This window comes from Diplotaxodon limnothrissa, linkage group LG17 (assembly GCF_057381915.1).
Source record: "Diplotaxodon limnothrissa isolate DT_005_m linkage group LG17, D_limnothrissa_male_GT1.1, whole genome shotgun sequence".
NCBI classification, from domain to species: domain Eukaryota; kingdom Metazoa; phylum Chordata; class Actinopteri; order Cichliformes; family Cichlidae; genus Diplotaxodon; species Diplotaxodon limnothrissa.
Window position 1 is genome coordinate 21,596,983 of NC_140612.1, and position 21,900 is coordinate 21,618,882.

General features: G+C 41.1%; 3 protein-coding genes across 3 annotated transcripts; 1 reads left to right on the forward strand and 2 right to left on the reverse strand.

The window, feature by feature from the left end:
• The first annotated feature begins 1,468 nt into the window (after positions 1-1,468).
• On the forward strand, positions 1,469-6,439 carry echdc3 (enoyl CoA hydratase domain containing 3). Its single transcript, XM_085375961.1, has 6 exons — positions 1,469-1,659; positions 2,514-2,635; positions 2,710-2,807; positions 3,392-3,592; positions 4,209-4,387; positions 5,101-6,439. Exons 1-6 carry the CDS (start codon positions 1,469-1,471, stop codon positions 5,252-5,254), a joined length of 945 nt encoding a protein of 314 aa, XP_085232087.1. The 3' UTR covers positions 5,255-6,439.
• Positions 6,440-9,132: 2,693 nt separating this feature from the next.
• Positions 9,133-10,521, reverse strand: LOC146614982 (zinc-binding protein A33-like). Its single transcript, XM_085376559.1, has one exon. It carries the CDS (start codon positions 10,519-10,521, stop codon positions 9,133-9,135), a length of 1,389 nt encoding a protein of 462 aa, XP_085232685.1.
• Positions 10,522-12,079: 1,558 nt separating this feature from the next.
• kcnj8 (potassium inwardly rectifying channel subfamily J member 8) lies at positions 12,080-20,942 on the reverse strand. The gene is made up of 6 exons (XM_085375345.1): positions 20,433-20,942; positions 19,011-19,159; positions 18,047-18,207; positions 14,957-15,096; positions 14,300-14,516; positions 12,080-14,150 (listed from the first exon to the last, which is right to left on the reverse strand). Exons 1-6 carry the CDS (start codon positions 20,777-20,779, stop codon positions 13,899-13,901), a joined length of 1,266 nt encoding a protein of 421 aa, XP_085231471.1. The 5' UTR covers positions 20,780-20,942; the 3' UTR covers positions 12,080-13,898.
• Between the last annotated feature and the right edge of the window lie 958 nt (positions 20,943-21,900).

Consider the following 21,900-nt stretch of genomic DNA (forward strand, 5'->3'; position numbering starts at 1 on the left):
AGCAAGAAAACAGTGTGTCCGTGCTGCTGGGTCTTCTTCCTCTTTTCTCCCAGTATCCAAAGGAGTTCCACAGGGCTCCATATTAGGGCCATTGCTATTTTCTCTTTACATAAACAACCTTTGTGATAATTTGTCAAATGCAGCATTTCATCTTTATGCAGATGATACAATTATTTATTGTTTATCCCCTTCAGTAGAACAAACCCTGCAATTTCTGCAGTCTGCCTTTGATGTAGTTCAGTCCCATTTAACTCAACTTAAGTTGGTGTTAAATCCAGAGAAATCCAAGTTCATGTTATTCTCAAATGGCAAAGAATTGTAAGCTACGTCTCCTAAGATTAAAAGAATTCAAGGAACTGAAATTGAAATGGTCACATCTTACAAGTATCTAGGGATCATTATAGATCAGAATTTGTCATTTAAAACTCACATTCAAAGGCTTGTGTCGAAGTTAAAACTAAAACTAGGTTACTTTTTTAGAAATCAATCCTGTTTCTCCCTCCAAGTGAGAAAACACTTGATTCATGCAACTTTTTTACCTTTATTGGATTATGGTGACCTGCTTTTTATGAATGCACCTACCCACTACCTAAAGAGGTTGGATACTGTGTACCATTGTGCTTTACGTTTTATTACTGGCTATAGAAATCATGTACATCATTGTTCTTTGTATGCTGCTGCTAAATGTCCATCTTTACATATTCACAGACTCTCCCATTGGTTGATCTTTATCTATAAATCTCTCCTTGGGCTGGTTCCATCTTATTTATCTGTTTATATGTATAAAAACCACAACCAATACAGCCTTTGTTCTCACAATATCATACAATTGATTGTCGCAAAAATCAGAACAGAATTGGGGAAAAAGTCTTTTTAATACGCTGCCCCTGCTTCCTGGAATAATCTGCAGAAGGAACTGAAATGATCAGAATTGGTTACCTTGGGAGAGTTTAAGTCTGTCTTAAAGGAACGAGAGAATAACTCTTTCACTCAGTGTGATTGTTTTTAATGTAATTTGATCTGTTATTGTAGATTTTACACATGTTGGTATGAGATATTGTATTTGTTTTAAATGTTATATACTTATGTGGTATGTGTATTTTGACTTTTGTTGCCATGATGCCAGGTCTCACTTGAAAATGAGATTTTTAATCTCAATGAGATTTTTACCTGGATAAATAAAGGACTAATAATAATAAAAATGACATCATCGCCTAATTTGCATAATTGGTCATGCTGATGTAATTGTAACCTACGCTGTTGGAGAGGGTTAGGGTTACTTTAGGGTTACTTTATGTCTCTTCCACATCGTGGAACATTTGTCGCTAGTCGCTCTTTAGAAAAAAAGTCGCTAAGGGGGTCTGAAAACTCGCTAAATATAGTGACAAAGTTGCTAAGTTGGCAACACTGTGAATTTCGTGTTGTGCGCATGCGTAGAAACAACGGGTAGGATGGTTTGTCAGGTGGGATGGATTCTCAGAACACCGGAAGTGAGCGTGAAGACGAAGCGGCCACGGGCAAGATGGCACGGAGCGTACTGTGTACATGCCTCGGTGTGCTTCAGCTAGGCAGGAAAACCGCGCTGCTGTCCGGTGCTCGTTTCTACTCGCAGAGCGAAGCGGAGCCGCTGACACTGAAGCAGCAAAGCGACGGAATAAGGTGCAGCTAGTTACCGTATCTGGTCCCTTATACAGATGCACAACAATTATGGAGCAAGACTTTCACAACAGCAGTTTGTTGTAGTGATCCGTACAGTGCCTCAGTTTGTGTGTCAGACCAACACGTACACACAAAGTACACTCGGGATGAATATTACGTCAGTGAAAAGCGGTTAAAATGTCTGCTATTCTGAATTGGAAACAATGGGGAACATGTTTTCAGGTTACTGGTTTAATTTAAATGCACAAAAGCTCGAAATCTGAATTTCATGAGCAACAACGTGAACATTATACTGTCTGTAATGTCCAGACCATTTTTTTCTGTTTTTCTCCTGTCTTCACCCACTATGATGTCAACACAAAATGAAGTTTTTACATTATGTTTTCATGTATTAAGGAAAAGAAGTTCTCCAAACGTACCTGGTCCTGTGTGAAAATGTATTTGTGTCCTAAACCTAATAACTGGTTGTGCCACCATTGGTGCAGTGACTTTGTTTCTCAGCTGTTTCTTTAGATCATGGTCATCAGGCTCTATTTAAGTGATTTCTCCATTCAGCAGGTCTGCTGCTATTCAGACCTTTCTCTAAAATTATAATTTATTTGATTATCTGAAACATTTAAGTGTGACAAATGTTCAAAAATTAAGAAATCAGGAAAAGGGCAAATATCTATTTACGACACTCTACCTCATCACCTTCAGCGAAATCAAAGATGGGAAATCAAAGAAAGGAAAAAAGGTGGCAGACGCCTATATTACAGAATCATTTTAAAGATGATTTCTGTAACCTTGGTGAAAATTGTTCTGAAATATGTTAAAGAAATATATTTTTTTTAAAAATTTCTTCTTGTCTTCAGGAGAATAATACTAAACAACCCCAAGAAGAGGAATGCTTTGTCTCTGTCCATGCTCGAGTCTCTCCGAGAGAACATCTTAGCTGATGTTGACAGCGAGGATCTCAGAGTTGTCATCCTATCAGGTTGGTGTTTGTCTATTACGCGTGTGACAGAGAGAAAGCCAAATGCCAGTCTGACCTTGTTATGTGTATTTCAGCCAAAGGTCCAGTGTTTTCCTCTGGACACGACCTGAAGGAGCTGACATCTGCTCAGGGTCGAGAATATCACACAAAGGTGTTTCATACCTGCTCAGAGGTCAGTTAGTGTTTCTCTGTCTTCTTGTCTTGTCATTCACTGAGACGTTTATTGATAATTTTGTGAATTAAAATGTAATGAATCATGCCATGCATATTGAAACGACTGCAAAATAAAAACAGATGTTTTCAGACAGTTTATGTGACCAAAAAGCCAAATTTGCTTAATTTAAAATAACATGAAAAAGAGACAAACTTTATATATAAGGTGGACTTTGTTATCAAAACCACTGATTGCCCTGTCAAAGATCGATCTATCCACCTCAGCTTCTTTGGTTTGTTTGTTTTGTGTTTTTACTGTGACTGCAGCTTACATGCTGACAAATCACTGTACTGTTTGCTTTGTTACAGACACTCAGGTACAGTTCTGGTCACAAGTTTCCGTCCATTCATCGTGGGCATGAATGTCATGGTTATTTTGAGCTTTGAGCTGAATTTCGCAACTTGTGTAAATCCATTATTCTCCTTAGAACAATTCAAAGAAATCACTAAAAGTCCCAAATGATGGAAACATCAGATCTCCACATAAATATAAATATGAAGGAAAAACGTTTTAAATATTATGATTTGCGCCCTGTGCTGCAGGTGATGACGCTGATACAAGACATACCTGTTCCAGTGATCGCCATGGTGAACGGTGTTGCCACAGCAGCCGGATGCCAGCTTGTTGCCAGTTGTGACATCGCTGTGGTGACGGAGAAGTCCACCTTTGCTACTCCGGGTGTCAGCGTGGGTCTGTTCTGCTCGACGCCGGCGGTGGCCATTGGCAGAGCGGTGCCGAGGAAGGTGAGGCGCTCCTCCAATTATTTTTGGTTTTATAGTTTCATTCGATGGAAACTTTTAGATTTTCTTCTTGTTAGGACTTAGAAAAGTTCGTTATTCACATGACATTATGCGAAAGATCAAGATAAAATCAGAAATGATCATAAACCGAAGTCATTTAAAAAACGTCTGCTTTTTAAAGGCTGTTTTTTGTTTATTCTCATTAATAATCAATTTTAACATTTTTGTTTTGTGTTTTGAAGGTTTGAGTAATTACAGTCACTACGAGTAAATTAAAGGTACACAAGGTCCTTTTTTAAATCTTTATTTACACCCTGTCTTAGCTTGGTCTATAAATGAACATCATGAAAATTATTCAACAGAAAAGTTCTCAGTTAAACCCTGTTTTCTATGAGGCACTCATGAAAAACAGGACGCTGTTCTCTGGAGTTTATCAATCTGTCATTCAGCTCTGAATCACTTGAAGTCAATATCACTTTTGGATTTTGATTCTTCTAAGAGGACACGTGTTCAGAACATGTTGTCTCTCTTTGGATCTACTCAATTGTGAACAAACATCCTTAGTATTCTAGTATTTAGCTCTAATCAGTACACACCTTCCTTTCCTTCTTTTAAACAGGTTGCTATGGAGATGTTGTTCACAGGAACTCCCATCTCAGCCCATGATGCTTTGCTCCACGGTCTGGTCAGTAAAGTGGTGCCGGAGGAGCAGTTGGAAGAGGAAACATTAGCCATCGCCCAGCGTATCTGTAAAGCTAGCCGACCTGTTGTAGCCCTCGGAAAGGCCACTTTCCAAAGGTGAGAATTTACAGTGTGTAAACTCACAGACGGTTTCCATGGCAATAATTTCATAGGAATTAGTGATGGGATTTCCGGCTCTTTTTAGAGAACCGGCTCTTTCGGTTCAGCTCACTAATAAGAGCCGGCTCTTTCGGCTCCCAACCGGCTCTTCAGGTTGTTTTGTTGCTTTAATTAATTTATTATTAACAATAATATGAAATTATGCACAAAAGGAATTACTAACGTAAAAAAAGAAGTTTTATTTATATATGTTTCTATATAAATATATACTGTGGCCCCTACAGACAAAGCACGTACAAACTCCAAAACACATTGCTGACCTTTCAAAACAGAGCTACCTAGATCACATTACACAATTGAAAGCATATGTATATTGTTTGTGTATTTATACACAAGCACTCATATATATTCAAATAATTAAAAAAATGTTCATTTACCTGTTACTACCACACACCAAATCCGGTCGTACGTGTTTTGTCTTTAGGGGCCACCGTAAATATACTTTTATTTATTCACTCCACATAAAATGTAATAAATAAATCATAATACAAAAACCAACTATCTACATTTTAACTTTTAACTATTTAAATTTTCAGCTTTTTCCTTTTAAACAAATTTAAAGTGAAACAACACAACACACTGCAAACCACAACACAATTAAATATAAAGTAAAATATGTGGTGTTTGTTTCTGTATGTTTCCTTCCTAAGACAAATGGCTCAAGGTCGCGATGCTGCGTATGCCACCGCATCAAAGGTGATGGTCGACAACCTGGCTCTCAGAGACGGGCAGGAGGGGATCCGCGCCTTCATAGAGAAACGCAAACCAGTGTGGAGCCATAAAGCAGAAAAAGCCCACGACTGACTGAGTTTTAGCAATGAATGAGTTTTATACAATGATCATGTGATTAATATTGACAGGAACACATGATTAGCACTCACTGGTGAGTTGAGTAATTACCACCAGCCTTCAGTGAATGTGTCGGCTGTGCTGTTTCATGTTCTCTGAGGATTTCCTCCTGTTCACCATAGCTAAAGATGATGATGATCCATTGTGTGCCTTAAATGCTGCTGTGAGAGCAATGAGAAGGAAATACACTGTTGACTAAGATGGTGGATAAAAAAATTGACGTAATAGATAAATGCTGCTTTCTGTCCAATTTTAGATGGATTAAATGAGGTTAAGAATGGAAAGAGAATCTTAATGTTGAGATGAGCTACATCTAAGCTCTGTTTGCTAGACTGTAAATCCTAAACAGAAGCTAAAGTTTGGATCTTTGAGCAAAATTACTTTTTTTTTCAGATCCTGGTTTAATTAGTTCTGGATTTGTAATTAAGTAGAAGATTATAAAAATTAATAGTCTTGACACAAAACTATAATATTATAATTCAATAAGCTTGTTGAAATACAACACTCTACTTCAGTAGCTTATAGAGGTATGAAATGTTGCCAGTATTTCAGTAAAAAATTAATAACAACATAACTACAACATAAATCTAAAAAATGAAGTATTTTTAGGGATTTTCTTTGTCCTGTTACACATAATCCTCACAATGACTGACGTTAGTCCATCACCTTTTATTGTGCCAGCTTTTTGTTAAGTGGTGTTTGTGTTAGTTTCTGTTGTTTTGGTTAAAAGTGTGCATTAAAATTAAAACTCTCATATGGATTTATTTACGCAAAATTTAAATCAAAGTGGCTAAAATGAAAACCTTGTTCACAAATTCAATGTGAGGCATCATTGACACAGAGAGCAGAGCAAGACGTTATCAGAGTCCAGATTCGCTCATCATTCTTGTTTTCTTTGCTGCTACGCACACAGCAAAATCAGCAGTCTTTCACACCTTGGCTCGTGTGATTAGGTAGAGGATAATTAGGGGGTCCATTGTCCGTCTTGGGGGGACCCTAGAACTGAAGAAGCTTCTCGGATGAGAGGTGAAACGTCTTCAAGCATCTTAAAGAAGTCCAGACGCTTTTTTTCCCCAAGCTCCTTAGACTACGCTGACCTGGATGACTGAGAACCTTCACAAACAACAAGTTACAATCCAAAAAAAGGGAATTATATATTTCATATGCATTCTAATTCTGAGTTTATTTATCAATTAACTAGAGTAAAATATGCATACTTAAATGTATAAATAATGCTCTTTACGGCGTAATTTAGCCTGTAGTGTTAATCTCATATAACACTACCCAGTGTTGGTCAGTGTTAAATCCTGACTCAATTTAGAGTCAATTTAACTCTGGAATTTCAACTCTTGTGAAAGAGTAAATTTAACATGGTGAAAGAATGTCCGGAGTGTAGCATTGTCCGAAATTATTCAGGTTTAGAGTATAAAGGAAAACGGGGGGAAAAGTTCATGGTTATAAAAGTGGTTAAAATATATAAAGTTGATAAAAGGTTTAAAAATCATATGCTTGGTTACCAAGGTACTTCATTTACAGTTGTAAGAGTTCAATGAATAAAAGGATTTCATGATTTAGAGTTAATTTATATGCTGTGTCCAAATTCAGGGAAGGGTGCTCCGAAGAATCCTACCTACGTGACGTAGGTAGGATTCTTTGAACAGCCGAGTAGGATGGGCTTGAGAAGCTGGCCTTCGTTCAAGTCTGCCCTTTATTCCACACATTTCTGGTCGTTCACACCACAGCACGAAAACTGAAAAATGGACCAATAAATGATGCTCAGTGTGTTGTGTACTGTTTTAATTTCCGAGGAGCTACAAAACCGGTATAAACGTCGCTGGTATGTTTGGTACCTTAGGCTCATCAGAGCCAGTCATATCGAGGTAAAATAATCTACCCTAAACTACACGCATTTAGGAATTACATAGCTAGTTTAACGGATAAGTCCTTATTTTTTTTATTTATTTTTTTTACTTAGACCTGGTTTAATTCTGGTATAGAACCAGTCGAATATTTGTATATCCAACTGCAGCTGTCAGACCATAGCAGGGGGGTCACCAGCCTTTTTAAAACTGAGAGCTAGATAAAATTGTAAACAGCTTGGTTCATCTCCAAAAGTTGATTCTGTTCATCTGGACGTAGCGTTTTGTGGGAGAAACGTTTCGTCACTCATCCAAGTGACTTCTTCAGTTTCAGCTGACTGCAGGTTTCCCCAATCTTATAAACAGTGCATTTGCATAATGACTGAAACCAGCCCACTCAGGGAACAATGGGCTGGGAGGTCAGTTCCTTAATCATAATTATGCAAATTCTCATGACCATTGATCAACAACCACTGACCAAAACCCAGAGGGTTTACTTTCCTGGATAATTGAGAATGCATCAAGAAAGCTGATTCATCTTTAGTTATCTGATAATAACAATTCTATCTTGATAAGCTGTCTTATCACAGGTTAATTTTTCAAAAATATTAATGATTTAAGAAAGGAAAGGGCTACATGTCAACATCCAACTCTTTATTTCTATTAATGTCTTACTTCGTTCCTACCTGATTGACATGTTTAGGAATTATGAGTGATTGGCACACTGTAGTGGTAAAAGTTGCTACCAATCAAATTAGGACATCGTAAAGTTAAAACAAAACACAACTGACTGTTTTATATTATATCTAATATATATTATGTAATATATATATGTGCCACCAGGGACTCCTTTAGGACCATCGCATTCAGTTTCAGAGTCGGTGTGTCCACGGTGTGCCAGATCACCCCCCAGGTAGCAACGACCATCTGGGACTGTCTAGTGGGCGACTTCATGGCTGTACTTTCAACTGAAGACTGGCGGTCCATCGCAGAGGGATTCCAGGAGCACTGGAACTTCCCTCTCTGCTGTGGAGCTCTGGATGGGAAGCACGTCCAGATGAAGGCACCCCCCCAACTCAGGATCCATGTTCCACAAGGGAACTTTTTCAATTGTTCTCCTTGCATTTGTGGATGCAGGGTATCGCTTCCGCGTCATTGATGTTGGGGGATATGGAAGGTATTCTGGCCAACTCCACCTTTGGTCAGGCTCTTTGGGCTGGGACTCTCCATCTGTCTCCTGACCAGCCTCTACCTGGTGGAGAAGACCGTGGAGCCCATCCCCATGTCTTTGTGGCTGATGAAGCGTTCCCGCTGCGGCGGGAGATCATGAGGCCTTTCCCTGGACGCCTCCTCCCATTAGAGAAGAGGATCTTCAACTATCGCCTCTCCAGGGCCCAGCTGGTAGTGGAGTGTGCCTTCGGTAACCTCTCCTCACAGTGGAGGTTGTATCGGCGTTACATGGAGCTCCGTCCTGAAGTTGCGGAGAAGTGTGTGAAGGCGACGTGTGTAGATGGTTTTTGTATTTTATAGTTTATTTATTACATTTCATGTGGAGTGAATAAATAAAAGTATATTTACGGTGGCCCCTAGAAACAAAGCACGTACAAACTCCAATCTTCTGTGTTACCTGGATTTACATCAGTGTAAGGGACTCAACAAAAAACAAAGTGTGCAGGTGTGTTTTTAATAACGTTACAGAAACTACAAAATGACAAATAAATACTTTAAAGTTACACTTCTTTCACCATCTAGGTCACCAGCAAGCCATTTAAGACAAGTGTCAGGGTTAATATTAGGTTACCATGCACCTCTTTACCTAATTATCGGTTTATTAAATATTGACTGCATTTTTGTGCATTGCAAAATGAAACGCAGATGACAGAAGAGGTGAAAAAGTAAAAACTTGTAGTTTTAACAGGTTCTAGCTTTGGCAGCCAAAATTTTTTAGCCTTGTTCATCAGCGCACATGGCATTTTACAACGAACCGTCCACTGTTACAGAGATCTTCAGTGCCACTATCTTTATTGGGACGTCACACCAGGTGCTAATGTATGGAAACAGCCTGTCAGTGAAGCTGTGTGTGAAGGTGTGTATGTGTGTGTCTGTGTCAGAGTCATAAAATGACAGCTCTCCTCTGTCAAAGTCCAGCTGAAGTCTGATTCTCTTCGGGTTCCTCGTCACTTGCACGTCTGACCCCGGGTCTAATGGCGACAGTATTTTGTATTCACCACCACAGAACATCAGCCTCCACAGTGCAGGCCAAATGACTCCTTTCCTCTGAAATGAGTCTGTTAACACTCCCAGCACGAAGGCCGTATTGTCCCCAACCTCCACCTCCCAGCTGTGAGAGCCCGAGTCAAAGCCCTCGGAGCTGACAACGGAGAAGAAGTGATCAATCCTCTCTGGATTGTCAGGAAGCTCCTGGGTTTGCTCTCCCTGCCTCACACTGGTCAGATCTTCAGACAGGATTACGCCTGGATGAGCAGTGTTTGGATCCAGGATCACAGGACAGTAGGAAACCATCTCCTTCATCTTGACCCACACATTGAAGCTTAGGTTGCCCACATGCTGGGCCACATCTACCTGTGCTCCCGAGGCAAGCTCTGCATCATCAGGAAGAGGTTGCTGCTGAACTCGTTCCACTGCAGCTCTGTAGTTCTGCAGAAATGAGACATTACCAGCTCTCAGCTCATTTTCTGTATCTTTAATGGTGCGGTAAAGTGCTGTTATCTCTCTGCTCAGAGCCCCAATCTTCTCCTTCATCACTTGACTCTTCTGCTCCTCTTCCTCCCTCAGTGCAATCAACCTGGCTGCCTCCTCCTCTTCTAGAAACTGGTGAAGCTTCTGGAAGTGCTCCTTAATGCTCCTCGCTGTGCTTTCAGCCTGAGCTCTAATATGCTCTGCGGTTTGATCACATTTCCCTTTAACCTCACGGATGGCCCTCATTTTCTTTTTCAGGGGTTTTAATGAATCCTCAAGTTTTTTCTTGTGGTCCTGAGATGCTTCATCAACAGACTGGAAACGGTGGTTTCTGTGAGCTTCTTGATCTGTGCAGTATCTGCACAGTAGCAGCTGCTCATCCACACAGAAGATGCTGAGTTTCTCAGAGTGCAGACTGCAGACGGGCTCAGAGGCTCGCTCCTGTAAGAAAGCCTCACAACGCTTCTTCAGCTCAAAATAAACAGGTGGACACTCCTTTGAAGACTTCCTCTTGCAGACCGGACACCCCAAATCATTTTTGTTTGCCCAGTATTTCTGTAAACAGTCATTACAGAAGCTGTGCTTACATGACAGGATGACTGGATCTTTAAATATATCTTTGCAGACGGGACACGACAGATCTTCCTGTAATTTAGACGCCATGTTGCAGTTAGTTCCTCTCTATACTGTCAAGTTACTTTCACTTTCCTTACGAGCCTCCTAGCAGCAGGTACAGTACATTGCCAATGACAGTATTCACAGTATTCCCTGTGGTACTATTGCAGTCTTTCCTCACTGGGAAGTCTTGAATTTTGCGATAAAGTGTCGTCTTTCATCCGTGCATCCTCAGCAGAGAGAAAAACAAGTTGCTTCCTCATTTCAAAAGAGGGCAGGGCTTCCTGACCCTTCCTGTTACTGGCCAGATAAGAAATGGTTGAGTGGCAGTCAAAGAAGGAAGCTGAGAAGCTGAAGTCTGTATGTAGTATTTAATGTTTATGTGACACATAAATAGAGATTTTTGACATACATGTAAAAATACTATCAGTTGATTTGTTTTTCTTCCAAAATATTTGTAAATTAAGATCTTTGGCTCAGTGGTTTGAGTTTTGGGGATCTTTAGGTTTTCTCTACTCTTGTATTTATTTTTATTATGGTTCTATATTTCGTATATCTTCTTGTTTTCATGCTTTCTTCAGGTTCGTTCTGTGTTTTGGGGATTTATGTTCCCATAGCTCCACAGCCTTGTGTTTATGTTTAACTTCTGTTTATGGTTTTATTGAATCTGGGACTTTGGTTTCTTCACTGCTTTATGTTAATTATAAGTTTGTTGTCCATCTACTGCCTCTGTCTGGCCTCAGTATTAGTTATTTATTTTGATAGTCTCCTGTCTTGTGTGCTCTGGGTTTTCTTCTGCTTCTCTATCTCAGTCAGTTACGACACATGCTGCGTGCTCGGTCTCTTGCATTTAGATCAGGCAATGAGATAGAGTACAAAGCTGCGAAGTATGGTCTGAGGAAAGCCATTACAGCGGCTAAGAGGCAGTACAGAGAGAAGCTGGATGGCTTCTACTCATCGTTCTTTCCTCAGTCCCATCCTCTACACCCTGTACACCAATAGGGATAAAACCATACTGAAGTTCGCAGATGACAGTGATTGGTCGCATCACTGGAGGGGACGAAGCGGCTTATAGGAGAGAGGTGGCCGGTCTGGTGTCATGGTGTGGGGACAACAACCTCACCCTCAACACCGATAAGACAAAAGAGATGATAGTAGACACGAGGAAGGAGAGGAGGCCTCACCAGCTGCTGTTTATCCGGGAGAGTGAAGTAGAGAAGGTGAGCAGCTTTAGATACCAAGGCGTCTACATCACTGAGGACCTAACCTGGACATTGACACCACACAGCTGGTCAAGAAGGCTCAGCAGCGGCTGTATTTCCTGAGGAAGCTGAGGAAATTTGGTATGTCGGCCAAGATCCTAGAAGAAAAGCAGATCTTAATCAGTGTATAAACTGCATTAGTGAGTTTGTTATATATTTGTGAAAGACTGTCTAACAGTATAATTATGTAATCTTTTTTAATGGGTTTCTGCATTTGCTGCTCAGTGACAGACAGACAGTGAAACCACATTCATGTTTTGCATTTGCATCGTTTGCATACATAAGTATTTATTCTCAAACAACACAAAGACAACCATACATGAAAAATACACAAATCAGTACCATACGGTGAATGACTGCCATGACTTCTCATTAGTAGTGATTGTGAACTTAATTAGAAAATATTACTTAAGCAGTGCGTCTGCCCTTACAACAGCCAGGTGTTTTTGCATACTGCTGTTGTGATAATATAGCATGCACGGTTTGGACAGATTATGGAAATGAACTGGAAACTGGAACCAAGCGGAACAAGCAGAGATACAGTGAAGGCAAACATGTCAGTAATGCTGATGCGACAGCTGGTTGATTTCACATGAAACTATTTGTGGTCTCAAAACTGCCAACAGAGGATTGAGCTGATGGTGAAGGATAAAGAAGGACTCTGAATGAATCACAACACCTTTGCAGTAAACAGTAAAAGTGAACACATCCCAGTCTTTTCCCCCTCTGCACAGTGCACACCATGGCTACAGTAAATCTACTTCAAAGCTGGAATAATCTTTTATTTTCACGAGACATTAACATGCTGATTTTTAAAATAAACCATTAAGGTACAAAAGGTTCAATGCAACCTCTCGTTTGTCCAGAGTGAAATCTTCAGATTGCTTTCTCTGTCTGCGGATCATTACAATAAGTGGAACACATCAGCTGGGTCAGGGAGCGTCTCGTCTTCTGAGTGGAGAGAACTGGTGACTGAAGTTGAGACCAGGCAGGTCACACAGACAAACACAAAGGGTATTGTGTGTGTTTAAGAATATACTATTGCTGCTATTCTGAGTATCTGATGTGCAGCATCATTGAGATAAAGGCATAGAATTGCTAGTTTAGGTTAACAAAGAAAACGGGGGGCAACGACAAGAAAGACGGATTTAGACAATCTGCATTCTTTCTAATGGCCAGCAGGGGGCAAATCCTTTGGTTTCAGAGAAAAGTCCAGCTGAACTGAAGTCTATAGAAGTGATCCTGACTTCATTAGTGAGCTTAGTGAACACTTTCCTGTTAATTAATAACTTTCAGAGCTTATACAATACAACATGACAGTCATTATAGAAGTTAAGGACCGATTATGGTCACCGCATTGGTCATGTCTCATCCACAGCTCTGTTTTACAGTGCACAGGCATTCAGTGTGTTTTTCTAAATGATAGGGGAAGACGAAACCTCTGCATCAGTGGTGCTGGTGTAACTTAAAACCAGAACAAGCAGGAAGATTATCTTCCTATGTGTAATCTGTGACTCTCTGAGCTTGTGTACTGATGCATCACAGAAGTGATGGTCAAACCAATACAGTCGTCTGCAAACTGCCTGATCCATGTTTTATCATCCTTATGGACTCTAATGAGGACCATAATGTACAGAAGGAACATAAAACTTATACAAGTGATTGAGTCCAAAAACCCAAAAGAAAAGTGTTTACTGACGTCAGTTTTAAGGCTTTAGCCAAGATCTGGGAGCCAGAGGAGTAGCCCCCTGATGGCCATGAGAAAGAATGCAGGCTAAAGCCACTTTTGCACGTTTTATACCGTAGTGTTTCAGAATGAAAAGCGCTGTATGTCATTTAGAAATCAGTTTAAGCTCACACAACCAATTCTGCAGTTTCCATCCGTCTCTTATCTGTTTTAGTATCTGCTTTCTGGGTTTCTGTCAGCGCAGAGGAATGTTACTTTAACTGCTTAGAGATCACAAATGTAATCTGAACAGGACCCATTTTAAACCATGAACGTAAACACAGGGAACATTAACAGTGAACGTGTCGAGACACAAGTCTAGCTATGCCAGTGAAAAGAAGAAGAATGAGTCCAATCAGAGAGACAGATGCACCAACACCCAGGATCTTCCTCCCCACCAGGAAGAGCAGTGGAGCCAGCAGACGGTAGGCCTCATGTCAGGTGACGGCGTTCAGGTTCTGGCCTCCATCGGTTGGGGTGAAGAACTGGACTTTAGGCACGGCGAGGCCTGAGTTGTTCCTGCGGAGACTCCCGCTGCTTCCTGCACCTTTGCGCATGGAGTTGTTGCGTCTCATGGAGTTGCGCTTCCTCAGTGAGTTCTGGTGCGAAAGCTCACTCTTCTGGAGGGTTTGGATTAAGATGGACGGCTTCTCGTCCAGTTCTCTGGCACTGCAGCATGGCGTCGCAACCTGCAGGAGGAACAAGAGAACATTTTGCGAACATCTCTTAAACCAAGTTCACCAGTGGGAAGAGACACTGACCCAAATCAATGTTTTGCTGTGATTGATGATGATAATGAACAAAAGTCCACCAGGATCTTTTTTGTTTTAGCGTTTACCTTGACTGTGTTGCCAAATTTGGAGTAGTCGACAGAATACACGCCCTCCTCCTCTGTTACTATGGAAACGAAGCGGTGGCCCCACTGGATCTCCTCGGAGACGTAGGAAGTCCGTGCCTGCGTGGTTATGCCCGTCGTCTCCACTACTCCCTCCAGGATGACAATCACCTCCAGGTCGCTGCACTGCAGCTCCATGGCTGACAGGTCGTACAGCGGGCTGAGGGCAGAGTGGGGGGAGTCCAGGTTTAAATATCGGAGTATGTCAGAGTATGTGCAGGTGATACATGGTTTCTGTTTTAGTTGTTTATTTAAACTTTAAGTCTGTGTTTGTCCAGCAGGTGGCGGTAGGGCATAAACGAGTCTCATCTTGTTATCTCACACTCTTACACTGTTACTTTTATGAGTTTTCTTTTTCCAGTGATTAACTTTTAAAAAGAACTAAAGGTAAAACAATTACTTTGGATTATTTTTAAAGCAAAAGCAGCCAAATGCCAATATTCTCTCCTCTCTGCCATTTTCTGTTAATCATAAATCAGCCGAGGGGCTTTCTGGTTGATAACACATCACATATTATCTGTTTGTGTGGACTGTGGAGAGCGCAAAGTGGGGTTCAGTCAGGTGTAATAAAGCCACAGCCTCCATGATGTGTTTCTGGACCTGTTTTTGTCGATGATGTGGCAAATGATGAGCGGGGCGAGGAGGAACAGGCTGTTGCTGCCCACAGCGCTCTCTGTCTGCACGTCGATCTGATGGATGGGGATCACCTCCCCCTCTGGTGTGGTTGTCTTCCTCACAACCTGCAAGCAGACGAAGTGTAGTCCTAATTAACTAACAGCTCGATTAAACCTGAGAAAAAAATTGCTTTTGAGTGAATTCTGAAGTAATTAAGATAAGATAAGAGATAAGATAACCTTTATTAGTCCCACACGTGGGAAATTTGTTTTGTCACAGCAGGAAGTGGACAGTGCAAAAGTTATGAGGCAAAAATTAGAATACAATAAGAATAAATACAGTACACAACTGTACAGAATAGAATAAAATACTATATACAGTAGAATACAATAAAATAAATATACAATAAGATAAAAATAGAATACAAATACAAATACTATATACAACTGAGTAAAAATACAACGATGACAGAAAGGATTATTGCACTTAGTATTATTGCATATGTATGGATGTGTGTGCTTGATCAGTTAAAGTCTTTATTATGGAGTCTGACAGCAGTGGGGAGGAAAGACCTGCGAAATCTCTCCGTCCCACACCGTGGGTGCCGCAGTCTCCCACTGAAGGAGCTGCTCAGTGCGGTCACAGTCTGCTGCATGGGGTGGGAGATGTTGTCCAACAGGGATGACAGCTTAGCCGCCGTTCTCCTGTCACTCACCACCTCCACTGGGTCCAGAGGGCATCCTAGAACAGAGCTGGCCCTTCGGATCACCCTGTTCAGTCTCTTCCTGTCCCCAGCAGAGATGCTGCCGCCCCAGCAGACCACACCATAAAAGATAGCAGAAGCCACAACAGAGTCATAGAATTTCTTCAGGAGTGGGCCCTCCACCCCAAACGACCTGAGTCTCCACAGCAGGTACAGCCTGCTCTGCCCTTTCCTGTAGAGGGCGTCTGAGTTATGAGTCCAGTCCAGTCTGTTGTTCAGATGAACACCAAGGTACCTGTAGCTGTCCACAGCCTCAATGTCCATACCCTGGATGTTCAGTGGTTGCAGTGGAGAATGCTTGTGCCTGCGGAAGTCTACCACCAGTTCCTTGGTTTTACTGGCGTTGATCTGGAGGTAGTTCAGCTGGCACCAGTCCACAAATTAAAAACCAACCACATTGTTAGACATATTAGACTTCATATGTAACTGATATCACCCAGGGCCTGATCCTGTTCAAGCCAAGTCCTTCAAATAAATCTTGGTACAACCTCAATTCATAACTCTACTCAGCTGTACTCACCAATCTGCAAAATGTTGCATATACAAATTGTGGAACAATTTCAGAAGAAAAAGGTGAATAATTAGAATATTTATTTTTCTATGTACAGTAAATAAAATCAAAAGATTCAGAGAATTTGGAGAAATCTCTGCGTGAGGAATGAGGCTGAGAATCCGTGCTGGATGCCCGGCACATTGCATTAATGCATGGGCTCTGGTCTGCTGAGCAACTAAAATCCTCCATCAGACTAGAATCAGACATCATTCCTGTCCCGAAGGTCTAGCAGTTTCTCCCCAGATGATCCCAGATGTTTACAGACTGTAGTTAAAAGAAGACAGTCTTTTCCAACTTTTTTGAGACATCCTATCAAATTAAAAATGAGCTCATATTTCTCTTATATTTTAAAATGCCACATTTGGTAAGTTTAAACACTTTCCGTGTCCACTGTGAATAAAATATGGATTTATCAGATTTGTGCACTTCACATAGCATCCCAATATATTTGAAAGTGGGTCTGTAGATATTTGGGTGAGATAGCGACATCGAGGTAAATAGAGTCAAGCTGAAGATTTCTCCTCTTGCCCCTGTGTCATTATATTTTTACTCCAGCCCCTTATTTAAGCTTTCCTTCTTACTAAGCTACTTGTTGCTTTATTTTGGTAGATACTTCAGTGATTAGAGAGGTGGGGTATATCATCTGAAGTGAAGAAAAGTACCCGGCTGATCATTTCTGCATTTTTGTAGTGAGTAATTACTAAAGTTGTGTTACATGAATAAATGTGGGTAACTTTCTTAGACTGGAGGTGCTCACGGAGATAAAACTGCCACAACAGCTCGACCAACAGATGAAAACTTAATCTGGTTAAAACGTCTTTCACATGTTGGTTCTTTATTCATTGAAAGAATAAAAAAAAAAGTCGCACTTCAGTTTGTAATAGATGCAACAACTCTGATCATCACATAAGAAAAAAACACTCATGTAATAAAAGTTTTTCTTGTGTTTTCAATAATTCATTTTGATGTTCTGATGGTTTATTTGTTGAACTTTTGTCTTGTTGTTACCTGGAAAGAACTTACGGACCAAAAGTAGATCAGGAAAGGAGGAATAACATTTAATAATAGACATTTTTAAACCCACGTTTGAGTTGCTCCGTATCTTTTAAAAATGTGAATATTTCACTGAAACTTTAAACAGAATTATTAGAACTGATCCCAAAGATCATTTTATAAAAGCATTATCTTTTGGCTAAAGACCCAAACTAAAGACCCACCTTTCTGACCCCGCTTTCAATTTTTTGCCTGTAAATTTACCGGATTGAGTCACATCAAAGTTTTAATCTGTGACTCTGAAATTTCTATTTCAGTTAACTGAACAAAAACACAAAGTATTTATTGTAAAAAGATCTCTTGCAATACGTTCTAGGCCCACTAGGGGGCCGTGGCCCACACTGTGATTGGTGAGGGAAAGATTTGGGAGAGGTCTCATTTATATGTCTTAAATCTTTGGATTGTGGTGCAGTGCTGTTTTCTCTTTTGTTTTTATTGTTTAGCTATGATTTGTATTTATTTTACTTTGTGTGTTTCTTCTGATTTTTCATCTTTATTTCTATGTACATTTTATGAGTATATAAAATGAGTATGTGCAAAGCTATATAGGCGTATTTACAAAGTTTACATTTTCTATTAAAAAAAAGTGGCAGCTGACATTTTAGAGCAGCAATTAGCTGGAAAATGTCTCAGATTCATGTAGAAAAACACAAAAACATATGTTGAGCGAGTTTGATTTTACTGGTGGTTAAAACGAGAGGCTCACCTGTAACCTGACGGTCGCTCCAATGATCATGCTCTTCCTCAGATCCCCGATACGAATCATGAAGCACAGCCGGTTGTTCCGGACTGCGATCACGGCGTGGCGGCTGAAGATGAGCGTCTCTGCCCGACGGTTCGACTGAGCCGTCTTCATGAAGATACAGCCTGAGGAGGTAAAACTCGGCAAGGTTAACCTGAGCAGGTGCGTCTATGCACGCATCAGTACTTATAGGTCAGAATGGAACAAAGCACCGCAGTTCTTTTAACATGCCAAGAGTCAAAATGGCTTCACTGCCAGTGTTTGAGCGGAAATGAAGATGTCATCTGAACCCTTTTTCTTCAAGTTAAAAATGAGTCCTGTAACCTATCTGACCCGAGAGTCAGAATCATACATAATTAAAAAGAGGGCAAAGGGTCAAGCCGGAATTGTGCACTGTAGAGCCAGGCTGCTTTAAACCCGCAGGTCAGAAATGTTTTATGTTTCTTTTCGTCTCTTTCAGGAGAAATTTCACTTCAAAATAACTCAAAGGTGCTAAATTTAAAGACATCCAAAGTGCTTTGCTTCTCAAACAAAAGAAAACACTTTATCAGATATAGTTTTCTGGTATACTTTGAGCCCAGACCACCACAGCCTACCTGAGCACTGTTGCTGACCATGATCATCTTTTTATAGCCACACCGCATCCATGCTTACAGCAGGAAAATGTTTCATGCCACAAAGTTCAAATCTTAAACTGGTTTCTTTGACATGACACTGTGTGATGCTGTCATGTAAACATGAAGCAAAAGTCTCAGAGAAATGTTTCCAGCAGCTTGTGACTCTGTGCATGAAGAATTAAAGCAGCCCTGAAGTATAAACAGCATCCAAGGTGACAAAAACTGAGCGAGGTTGATATTTCTGTATTATTTTAACCATCGATTTTCTGCTGATCCTTTTAGGTTTGAGGTAAACATTTCGTGCACCTTACCCAACATCACAGCATTGATGATGAGTCCCACAATGTTCTGCAGGATGAGGACGGTGATGGCAGTGGGACACTGCTCCGTTATCACACGTTCTCCAAAGCCGATGGTCACCTGAACCTCGATGGAGAACAGGAAGGCTGATGTGAACGACCTGCAGAGGGGGAGACAAGTTAAATCAGATATCCTGGGGGATAAACTATTGTGAAATATTCCTCTGGTGCTGCTGGACCTATCGCTTCATGGTTGAAATGAGCTTCACTGTGAAAGAAACAATGTAAAACCAGAAAAAGGGTAAAATAATTATTTTAGTTCAGCTCAGTTCACTCTTTTTCATTGAGGAGCACTGCGACAGCGCCCCCTGCCTTCCGCATCCTGAATCGCAACCAATTTCATGCACAATGGGCTTAACCTCTAACATCCAGGTCTTCATGGCTGATCGGGGTTAGGGATGGGGTCACAACCACCAAGCGGTCAAAATGCATGTGAGATACTTGATGTGTAAGGTCATGTTTCAAATTCAAATTTTTATTCAGTTTGATTAAACATATTACTAAAATGCACCCTAACCTTGGATGTCATTTATTCACATACATGTTGGATGTTGAGAAGTTAACAGGAAGTAGAGTTGCGGTCTTCAGATCAGGTCTGGTCAAACCCTGTTACTCACGACATTTGTTCCCCAACTACTTTTCCACAAGACTAATTCGTAAAGCAAGAAATGATGACAAACATAGAAAAAAACAGAGCTGACCTCCAAAAATACTTTTGATGTAATATTCATGAAGGTCTTTTAATCACTGGTGCGTCAATATTAAAAAGCACGTGAACAAGTCGATGTCCTGCAGTTGAAATTCAGATAAGATAAAAGTGCAGACGCTTCATCAGCAAATTCAGAAGAGAAAAAAATTTATGTGAAAAGGTTATGATGATTATGATTATGAGATTTAGGGAGTGTGAAAATAAAGCAGTATTTCAATGGAAGATGGAACCGCCACCTCAAGTGGTTCCCGACAATGGATTCTGATCATTTCCAAGAAAGAAGCAAAAGCAAATTTCCTATTTGCCTTTCTGTCTTCTCCTTCCCTGTGGTAAGGATTCATGGGGGTGAGGGTGGATGCGCTAACATGGAAGTGCCAAAAAACGTTTCACCACATGCGATCTTTCTGCTTCTGCTCTTTTATTTGCCTGAAATAAACGCAGCAGAAGTTCTCTCATTCCCTCTTTTTTCTCTTCCACAGTTTAAAAATGGAGAATGTTGGCGAAGAGAAGAGGAGGCGGGTGGGAGCTGGGAGGTTTGGATCAAGTGCAGACGGAGACAGAAAGAATTTCGACAGAGCAAAACTTGACGAATTTACACCAAACACACTTTAACAACCTCGTTTTCTTGGAACAGGTTACATGAAAGCACTCAGGCTTTTCCTTACTTCAGATTTTTTACGCAGTCGGTCATGTTTTCACGCGTAGGGTCCAGGTCTCCGTGCGCAAATGCCACCAGCCACCAGCTCATGGCGAACAGCAGCCAGCTGCTGACGAATGTCGTGGTGAAGATGACCAGCGTGAAGCGCCATTTAAGGTCCACCAGCGTGGTGAAGACGTCCTGCAGGAATCTCCCCTGTTCGCGGATGTTCTTGTGCGCCAAGTTGCACGAGCCGTTTTTGGCGATAAAGCGCGCTTTGTTCACGCGGTCCCTGAACACCGGCTTGCGGGGCATCCGGGAGACGAGCCCCGGGAGACCGAACTCCTCCGGGATGATGCTTTTCCTCGCCAGCATCTTCTCGTCCGCTTTCCGCTCCCGATGGCAAAGAAAACAGTCCTCAGTGCGTCTTTACGCACGGACGCAGCATGCCCACCCTCAGGGAAACGCTCAAAGACGAACGAGCAGTTATAACTCCGTCGCCTTTCGGAGATGTTTCGGACTGAAGGCAGCGCGCCGCCTCTGCTCTGAGCCTCTGAGGGCTGGGACGGTCTCCACTCTGCTGTTGACGCACTTCCAGAGTCAAGACCCGCTCGGATCAGAGCGCTGCTGCCTTCAGGCCCCCCCTCAAAGGCAATGGGAAAGGGCAAAACCACCGAAACAGCCTGCTTTGGAAGGCCCTAGAATCTTTTTTATCTTATAGGGTTTTTTGTTTTTTAACTTTTTTGGCAGTTTTTTAAGCACTAAACAGATGTCTCTTAAGTTCGGTCATTGTTTAACCCACTTTATCAAGAATGTGCATAAAGGGCTAATTTAATGCATGTAAATATCAAAGAAACATGGAAAACAGTGAAAAGGAAAGTCGTGAAATTTGGACCATTATTTGGCATTTTACAGAGGGGAGGAGCTACTCTTGTCTGTAATTGTAGCTCTTACTCAGGTTGGAGGCGGTAATCCTAACCCTACCTTCATTTAATGGAAGCCGAACAATCGGACCTGCAGGGAACTTTAGTTAGAGCTGGGCACAAAGTCAGCACTTTCCCTGCTAATCTACATCCATGAAACCAATCACTCTAGACTCAGTTGTCTATAAAAACCTTTATATTTACCCGTCTTTTCTATCCAGTTTAAATTTGTCAAGCCACAGGTGTTCTCCAGGCAAGCTAAATGTTCCTATGGGACAACCCCATACAGCTATAGGATGGTTGAGAGGTGGGTGTCGGGTAAAGTAAGGGCAAGATTTCGATTGTGCCGCTATAATTCATGCAGGAATGACTCTTTGAGCTCAGGTAAAACAAAAACAAACATCAGCTGTTGATAAAAACCAGTGTCCAGTTTGACTGGTTTTGTGTTTCAATCTGTAAACACGTCTTTTAAAATGAACACAAAAGCTCAACAAGGAAAAGTTTATTAAGAACAACAAAAAAGAAAAAAAAACACCTAACGGCTCTCATTTTCATATATTTTCTGAAATGTGT